The following is a 9,357-nucleotide window of genomic DNA, read 5'->3' on the forward strand; positions in this document are numbered from 1 at the left end:
GAATTACTGTGTTGAGTGATGGACAGTCAGGGAGAGGCAAAAAGTTGTTGGCTAATTTGTTTACTGATTTATTTATTTTTTATGCAGATTCATGTTATTTCAAAAGAACAAGGTAATGATGTAATTGACCACTTAGCATTATCATTTGTTCATTCAAGGCTTTGATCAGCGATTACCTATTCCATATTCTTTACTTTTCAAGAAATCATACAATCTTAATTGGTGACCAATCAGAGCATCCCTAGTTCTGGTAAATAGTGAAATAAGACTGTCACTCCCAACGCTTTGGCTGAAGCTGATTGATAAACAGTACAAAAGGTTTTGTTGACTTTTGCTAACAAATGTATCCAATTAAACATAGAATAAGTACCATTACAAAACATTGAGCAAACAACATTGAGCCATCAAAAATTGTGACGTTAAATGGACAGTGTGCCAGATTTTGACCTTTTTGATTAAAAAAGAATGTTATATGATTGCAAACTTCAAAAACTTGCAAATTAATGTGTTCTTGATGACTAACAGAATGTTTTAAATATAATCATTGGTCTAGTTATCATTAAATTATATTACGTGGGGGGTGGAATTTCATGTTTGTTACAGCTACCGACAATGGTAAATGCAGCACCTGCAGCCCCTCCTGCTCTCTGTAATGAAAAATGATCTAAATCTTACACACTATCCCTTTAATGCATGTTATCTATTCCTTTTATAGTATTGATTTATGTGTTTATGTATATATAAGGTACACTGAGACACATTTCACTGACGTCGTATTCTCTGATTTGTACTTTCCAGGAGTATGACGAAGACTGGGGGAAGAGAATACAGAATGAAAAGTTCCGTTGGTACAATTGCCAGTGGCTTGAAATGGTAGAGAGCCGGCAAATGGATGAGACTGGAGAGCCTTTACTCTATGGAGATGATGGAGACTCTTTCACTGAGAACAGAGATATTCTAGAGAGACCTGATCTTTTGTACAGTGCAGGTATTCCCCAACTTAGATGTTTAGCGTATTTTTATCTCCAGTTACATCAATAAATGTTCCTCCTCCCAAAAACCTAATTATGAGTGACCTTCTAAAGCTGTGGTTCCCAGCCTTTTTATTTCCAAAATAAAAGACTCATCATATTTTCTGCAAGCAAATGAGGAATTAGCGCTCACTGTGTACTGTACGTGAGTCCTCGTTCAATCACATTGTCCACTGGTTGGTCGGCTTAAGTACCACTTTAAATTTGCTATTGCTATGCTACTTTCACGGAGTGTTGTCTGTAATATTGGTCGAGGTAAGATGCAAGCAGTTTATTGAGTTGCAGTGTGTGTAACAAGGCGAACCAATTGAACTTTCCCATGTCCAACCAAACCGAGATGGCTGTCTGGGAGCTTTCTGCAGACAATCAAGTTCAGTTGGCCTCACCAAATCTGGGAACAAGGTCCTCTGTCAGAAAAGTGTGTGATGTTCCCTCCAAGGGGCTCACACAAAAAATCTGTGCACACACATGAATTCATGCAGTATAATTCTTGAATGAATGGGACCTGGTTGGATTTCTTGAGCTGCCCATGCAATTATGAGAAAATGTATGAATGAATAATTGTAAACATGTTAACATGCTTCATTCATTAATACATATGCAGTGCTCATTTTACATCTGGAAACTGTAGGGGGTCCCCGGGACTCGCAATACTTAAAAGCTACGGGTCCCAATCAGCGTTCCCTCTATGCTGCGAGCGTGCACAATTGCGCATTGCTCGCACATTCTCAGTGCACAAGAAAATCTATGGTGCGCATAAAACAAAATGCAATAGAAACATATTAAATAATGTCTAATATCAGACCTCATCTTATCGAATTAATTAGACCAATAATATTGTTTTCCGCTCCATTCTGCATTGTGACTCAGCTAGTGACAAGTGTCCAGCCAATGATACGATACGTTTTGCTAACACTATTCATCCAATCAAACGCATTAACAGAAACGTTCCCTGCATATACACCCAGTGCAGGTTAGCTGGCTAACAACAATGCAGAGTTAAGAGACCCCTTTTTCTTGGTGAATGAACAGTGACACATCCACTCACAAGCCAAATTAAAAAAGAAATGCACTTCTTTTAAGATGGAATTGCTATCGCAGTATATTCAAATGTGAGTTATGTGATATAGGTCACTTTTGGAGCAACATCAGATTTGCACATGGCGACTCACTGTGTGGATGTCAGAAGTTGCCCACCTTGGTCCAAAGCCTGGGAGTTTGTGCGAATACTCAGACGCATTGAAAATTAGAGGGAACATTAGTCCCAACAGAAATGTTTCGAGTACCAAAAATCGCACAGTAAAAAGTACACAATTTAAGGTTCAAACTGTGTTTAGAAGGTGTGAGCAAAGACCAACAAATGTCACAGTAAAATGTATTAAAATAATAGAATGAACTTAAATGTATGCATTTGTCATCATCTTCTTCATACTGCAACCACTGATATAACAGTCCATTTTGATAGAAAAGTCTGGTTTTTATATTGAGTGTTCATTTGTTTGGCTTCAACGTGTCTGTTTTGTTCCTATTCGTGATCTTCCAGAGTATTGCGTTTTCGCTTGTTCAAGTGGTCAAGTTTTGCTCAATAAAAAAGTACACGGACTGTGATTAATATTTTTATGTCATAAAGATAGGTGGGAATCGCTGTCTCATGAGTTGATTCAAAATGATTTTTAAATGAAAATTGGTTAATTTGACGTGTTGGAAGGGTTTGTGTGTTCCAATGATCCTAGGAGCTGAGGTGTCGGGAGTTTTATGCCCCTGGTAGGGTCACCCATGACAAACAGGTCCTACTGTAGGTAAAGTTACAGATTAAGCAAAACCCACAGACCCCTTATGATGAAAGAGACAATTGGATTACATTTTCCCTTGCCTGGACGCGGGTCACCAGGGCCTCCCTCTGGAGCCAGGCCTGGAGGAGGGGCTCATTGGCGAGTGCCTGAGTTGCCCACGCAGTGAGAGGCACAGAGCAGGTGTGGGCATTTTTATTGCCCCCCCAGTTCAGCGCCTATACATTGGGGTTTACCCCAGTGGATGAGAGTGTAGCCTCTCTGTCTCCTGACTGTTGTTTTTGCCTATGCACCAATTCAGAGTACCCACCCTTTTTGGAGTCCTTGGAGGGTGTGCTGGAGACCCCTCCCTCCAGGGACTCCCTCGTTCTACTGGAGGACTTCAATGCTCACATGGGCAATGACAGTGAGGCCTGGAGGGGCATAATTGAGAGGAGCCTCCCTGATCTGAACCCGAGTGGTTCTTTGTTATTGGACTTCTGTGCTTGTAACGTATTGTCCATAACAAACACCATGTTCAAACATAAGGATGTCCATATGTGCACTTAGCACCAGGACAGCCGAGGTCACAGTTCGATGCTTGACATTGTGGTTGTATCAATGTATTAATGGTTTTGCGCTATATTATTAAAACCATTGTTTCTGTTTGTTGTTTTATTGCTATTTATTGCTAGGTTTTTTTTTTTTTTTTGCTGTTCATTTGCTTGATTATGGAATATAGTCTGCTGCTTGGGAAGGGAACAGAAAAAGAATTTCATTGTGTGATATAATATTACTAACAATTCATATGACAATATGACAATATAATTAATAATCTTACATATGACAATAAAACTCTTAAATCCTGAATTTGTGGCCACATATTTTGGACTCTCCGTTAAAGAGAGGGGCAGAGCTGTCAACTTGTGGTCTGTTGAACCGATGGTGTCATGAGGGTCTGCTGGGAACGTCTGGCAGAGTCCCCTGTCAGGAGTTTCTATTCCCAAGTTCCGGCAGAATTTCTTCCATGTCCGCGAGAAGGCGGGGGCCATTGAGTCCGGATGAACCATGTTCCGCGCCTCCATTGTCGAGGCAGCTGAATGTGGTTGTGGCCATAAGGTGGTCGGTGCCTGTCGTGGCAGCAATCCCCGAACCTGCTTGTGGACACCAGCGATGAGGGATGCCATCAAGCTGAAGGGGAAGTCCTATTGGGGCTTTTTAGCTTGTTGGACTCTGGAGGCAGCTGACAGGTACCAGTGGGTCAAGAGGAGTGCAGCTTCCGTGGTCGCCAAGACAAAACTCGGGTGTGGGAGGAATTCGGTGAGGCCATGGAATGGCTTCAAGGAAAGTGGTCCACCATCTGGTGTCTCAGGAGTGGGAAGCAGCGCACCATTAACACGTGTGTACCGTGGCGATGGGGCACTGATGACCTCTACACGGGACGTTGTGAGCCGGTGGGCAGAGTACTTTGAAAACCTCTTCCTCTGAAGAAGTAGTCTTCAGGATCTGAGGTTGGCTCTCCCATCTCTGGAGCTGAAGTCACCGTGGTGGTCAAAAAACCTCTTGGTGTCAAGGCCCCGGGGGTGGATGAGATCTGCCCGGAGCGCCTGAAGGCTCTGGATGTTGTAGGGCTATCCTGGCTGACATTTCCCTGCAACATTGCATGAACATCGGGGATAGCACCCTTGGATTGGCAGACTGGGGTGGTGGTCCCACTTTTTAAGAAGGGGGACTGGAGGGGGTGTTCCAATTACAGAGGGATCACACTCCTCAGCCTCCCCGGAAAGGTCTATTCAGGGGTGCTGGAGAGGAGGGTCCGTCAGGAAATCGAATCTCTGATTGACAGGAACTGTGTGGTTTTCATCCCAGCTGTGGAACAGTGGACCAGCTCTACACCGTCGAGGGTGTATTGGAGTTCGCCAAACAATCTACATGTGCTTTGTGGACTTAGAGAAGGGGTTGGAATGGGAGATCGACAGGTGGATCGGTGCGGCGTCTGCTGGAATGTGGACTCTACATCGGTCTGTTGCGAAGAAAGAGCTGGGTGAAAGAAAAAGATCCCGGATACAAGTGACCGAAATGAGATTCCTCCGCAGGGTATCCAGGCTCTCCCTTAGAGATAGGGTGAGAAGCTCGGTCATCTGCTGCTGCTCCTCCACGTTGGGAGGACCCAGTTGAGGTGGTTCAGGCATTTGGTTAGGATGCCTCCCGGAGACCTCCTGGTGAATTGTTTCGGGGATGTCCCACAGCACTGAGGCGCCGGGGACGACCCAGGACACGCTGGGGAAACAATGTCTCGGCTGGCCTGGGAGCGCCTGAGGATCTTTCCGGAGGAATTAGATCAAGTGGCCGGAGAGAGGGAAATCTGCTTAAGTTGCTGGCCCCGCAACCTGACCCCGGAATACAGTGAATGGATGGATGGATGGATGGGCGGATTGTTTCATTTGATTAAATCGAAAATTATGTCTACTTCAATCTATAGATGTGCGAAGAATTAACATACAACTTCAATCTGCCTTGCAAGACATAATAAAAAAGTGAAATTGTCTTTTTTTTTTTTTTTTTTGCATTTACTAAGTTTTAATTTGTAGATTTGTAAGGAACATGCCTTTTCCCCCCAAAATAACATATGCAGAACTCCTGTTCTTTAAATTACAATGAAATAAAATCAAATAATTTAGAACAGTCATTCGGAAGTGACCTCCTCCACATTGAGAGGAGCTACCTAGCAGTCTGGTTAGGATGCCCTCTGGACACCTCCCTGGTGAGATTTTGTCAGCGCATCCCACTGTAAGGAGGCCTCCAGGAATGACCTAGGAATGCTAGAAAGAAGTGTCTTGGTTGGCCCGGACACCTTGGATGACATGGCCGAGGAGAGGGAAGTCTGGGCTTCCTTACTAAAGCTACTCACGCCACAGCCAGGCCCCACATAAACGAAAGAAGAGTGATGATGTTTAATCACTGCTGTTATTGATGCAAGCCATAGTAATACATTTACATTTAAACAGTGTGTAAGTTTTCTCGTAAACCGTTCAAACCCACCACAACAATCAGGTATGTTCTCCATGGGCATGAATTTAACTAACCAATCAATGTCTGATTTTTTTTTCCTACAGATGGGATTCTCTCAACTGATGGTGCAATAAGTCCAGAGTTCTTTACAACATTTAAGAACGGCGAGCTGGGCCAGTCATATGTGGGAAGGTACAAAAAAAAAAAAAAAAAAAATGCTGTGTGGATTACATTCTTAAGAAATTATTTCTGCATAGTTTTTTTAATTCTGTGACTGGTGCAATCCCTGAATTGGGACACTGATTATGACTTCCATCGTGTTGGGGGGAAAAGGTAGGTGAATTGCATAAATGTAAACATTTTTGCAATCATAACACTTCTGGAGTGATTATAGTACAGTAAAAAAGAAGTATTTTTTACTAAGTTCGACTAATTAATTTGTAGTGATAATATAAACCAAATAAATGTCCATAGACCAAAGAATAATTTTGAACTGTCGGCTTATTTCAGTTGAATGAACAATTGAAATAATTAACATACATTAAACATAAAATTAACATTTAGGTCAACATAAATTTGAGAAAAATTATTTGTCTTTTGTCAAATATGGTTATCAAATTTGTTTAAAGCAATGATTTAGTTTAGGTGGATGTTGTTTTCTAAAATTCTTCATAATTATTACTTAGTATTTGTTAGTTTTGTTTGTGTTGTGTGTTGGACCCCTCTAAAGTGAGATCGTTTATCTCAAGTGGTTGAAATGGTTCACCTAAAGGGGTTGATCCAAAACAGATTTTAAATTTGAAATTTTTTGCCAGCTATAGAACTTTATATAGTTTGGAAATAATCTGTAAGACATTATAGCAAGCAAACAAAGCAAAACATAACAAAATTTATTGTAATTTTTAATATTGTTTTCCAGTGTTCCAGATGAGTTTGCTACATCAACTCGTGTTCCAGCAGATCGTCCGGCCAGTGCTTATGGCTTTCGACCAGATGAGCAGCTTTTCAACTATACCACCTCTTCTCAATTGACATGGAATCTTGTAAATGCAAACACTGAACCAGCAACTTAGGGTGCACATAGTTCTTTAAAAGCTATTGAGAAATATTAAAAAGCATATAATCCAGTATTTGGTGAAATTTCTTAAAGTGGTGTAGATAAGGGCCGATGAAGCAGCACCTGACAAGAAATGAGACAATGCATTTTAGAGGACATAGTTTCAGTAAAAACAGTACAACTAATGCCAATTTGACATGTTATAGTTCAGAACTGAAGTTCAACTAAATTGAATGGACTGAAACATACCATACTAAGAGATGAACAATAGCTTTTCTAATTACGAATTCTTTTACTAGTTGGCAGGTTATAGTTCTTTCAAACCGTATGTACAAAGCTGTGTTGTCTGATGAAAGAGCTTACTGGATATGGTAGATGTGCACTTAGCTTCAACTTTGTTCTAACTAGATATTACTATATATAGTATCGTAGCTGATATCACTGTGTGAGTGCCTCTTCAGTCTTATAGTTTTTTTTTTAGAAAATGTATCATTTTAATATTAGTTTAACACCTTAGTTTTACTTATATTTATGTAAACAAATGCTTTCTGCATATAGAAATATTAATTTCATTAATCTGTATTATGTCACTGGGATTTGCATGCAAAGCGGATTTTCATGATAACTTAATAGTAAACAGAGAAACCGTTACAAAGATTCAGAGATTTATTGTCACAGTGAAATGCTTATTCTGTTCACTTCCCGAGCAGACTACAAATTAAATTAATTAAATATTAGGGAAACAGTCCTGAGGTTGTAGTAGTTGAAGTCCCCTGTGATGAATACAATGTCTGGCTGCTTGATTTCATGTTTGCTGATGTCCCTCCTCGGCAAACAGCGTGCTCCTCTAGCTCGACCGCCGAGTCCGGTGCATCTCCGCCAGCAAAAGTGAAAAACACAACACGCTCTAGATGCTAGTCCGGGCTCTCAGCTCGTCTATCCCATTCCCAAGGTAGGGCACGCCATACAGCAGCAGGCCCGGCACCGGTGGCCCAGCATCCCCAGCCTTCAGCCTAGCATGCAGGGCTCCCGGTTTGGCTCGCCTTGGCTGCCGGCCGCAGTCCACCCGCAGCCGGAGCCACCGCATGGTTCAGGCGCAACAGAAGACAAAGTCCCCAAGGCCAAATGAAAGTTCATGAATTTCCCCTCTGGTAGGAAGTGCTTCCTTGCTGTACAAAAAGCCGCCTGCGTCGGGAAAGCGAACTGAGCTCTTAAAAAAAAAAAAAAAAGTGTTTGGCATTGTTAATTAAACCATTGATATCCTCAAAGTGAAAAAGAGAAATGGCAGGCCTAAATGTACCCTTATTACATGTTGATCAGTACGCTTATTACACATTGATCAATTGATTTTTACGCTCTTAAGAAGTCGGTATGACATTTAATCACAGTTAAAACGTTTAACAACAAGAACACACGCCATTATGTTTTTCTATCCTTACTGGCCATGTCATTGCTGGTGCTTGGTTGTCTTTTAAACCTTCATTGATAGAAGGACGTGATGTCACTTCGAAATCTTTTGGATGCCAACTTAAATCATGCAACAAAATAATTGCTCAAAAACCACACACACAAGATAATTGACATGCAGTGGCGGTCCGTGCGTTTCACACTCATGCCTTCAATGATGTCAGACTCTCGAATACACATACACATACTACACATCCTATTTTTCGGAGCATTTAAACATCAATAAACCTGCATCAGCAATAAAACTTATCATTACTGTCAAAACCTAAATTAATCATTTTAAATTATTCATCCACAAAATTTTATGAAGTCCAAATTACAAATTGCAGTTTAATATAAAAACATTTTATTTCTTTACTATTAATTGAATAAGAACAAAATAAAATAACACAAACATTAAAATGAAACAATAAATAAATAATATGCTTGCACTCACCAAACGGCTGTCCCTCATTTATTTCTACACAAAATCCTTTCTTCTTTCCCTTCGCACCTGTTCACTAAGCTGTATATCCACTTGGTTGTCCCCAAAAGTTTTTAAAAGCATCGTAGCTTGCAAGTGTCCAGCCATGCTTTGGTGTGTCCTTGTTGCCTTGGTTAAACAATTTAAGTTTGCAAATCCAGTGGAGGTCTAAACACAAAATCAATCCTTTGCAAACAAAAGGCATTCCCAGCAGAACAATTTGCAGTGCCCCTCAGAAGCCGTAAGCCAGGGGTACCGCTCATAAATTGTTGATTGGAAGTGGTATATTTAGTAAAAATAAATTTAAAATGTAATTGATTTTTATTATAGTTATTATGATTATTATAGTTTATTATAGTTTTGATAATGATGTCAGGTTATGTTAAGCCAGCAGAGAAGACCCTGACTGTCCACCACTGGTGAGATGGGTTTCAGATTGCTCGTGATAGGATGCCAATGAGATGGGTTTCAGGTTGATAGTGATAGGATTGTATCTTGCTCTTTCAGTCACAACCCACAGCTCTCAAGTTACTATTGAATCTACGTTCTCCCCTTGCC

At 40.9% G+C, this 9,357-nt stretch overlaps 1 protein-coding gene across 3 annotated transcripts in view; it reads left to right on the plus strand.

The window, feature by feature from the left end:
- Positions 1 to 7,616, plus strand: part of kifap3a (kinesin-associated protein 3a) — a 75,654-nt gene extending 68,038 nt beyond the window's left edge. For all 3 annotated transcript variants that reach the window (XM_088425305.1, XM_088425306.1, XM_088425307.1), the window contains 3 exons: positions 799 to 988; positions 5,917 to 6,004; positions 6,732 to 7,616. In XM_088425305.1, the coding sequence (XP_088281431.1) occupies positions 799 to 988; positions 5,917 to 6,004; positions 6,732 to 6,885 (432 nt within the window). In that variant the 3' untranslated portion in view covers positions 6,886 to 7,616. The remainder of the gene's footprint in view (positions 1 to 798; positions 989 to 5,916; positions 6,005 to 6,731) is intronic.
- Positions 7,617 to 9,357: the final 1,741 nt, after the last annotated feature.

The sequence above is a fragment of the Hippichthys cyanospilos genome, chromosome 10 (genome assembly GCF_059441005.1).
Source record: "Hippichthys cyanospilos isolate Australia breed blue-spotted pipefish chromosome 10, RoL_Hcya_1.0, whole genome shotgun sequence".
NCBI classification, from domain to species: domain Eukaryota; kingdom Metazoa; phylum Chordata; class Actinopteri; order Syngnathiformes; family Syngnathidae; genus Hippichthys; species Hippichthys cyanospilos.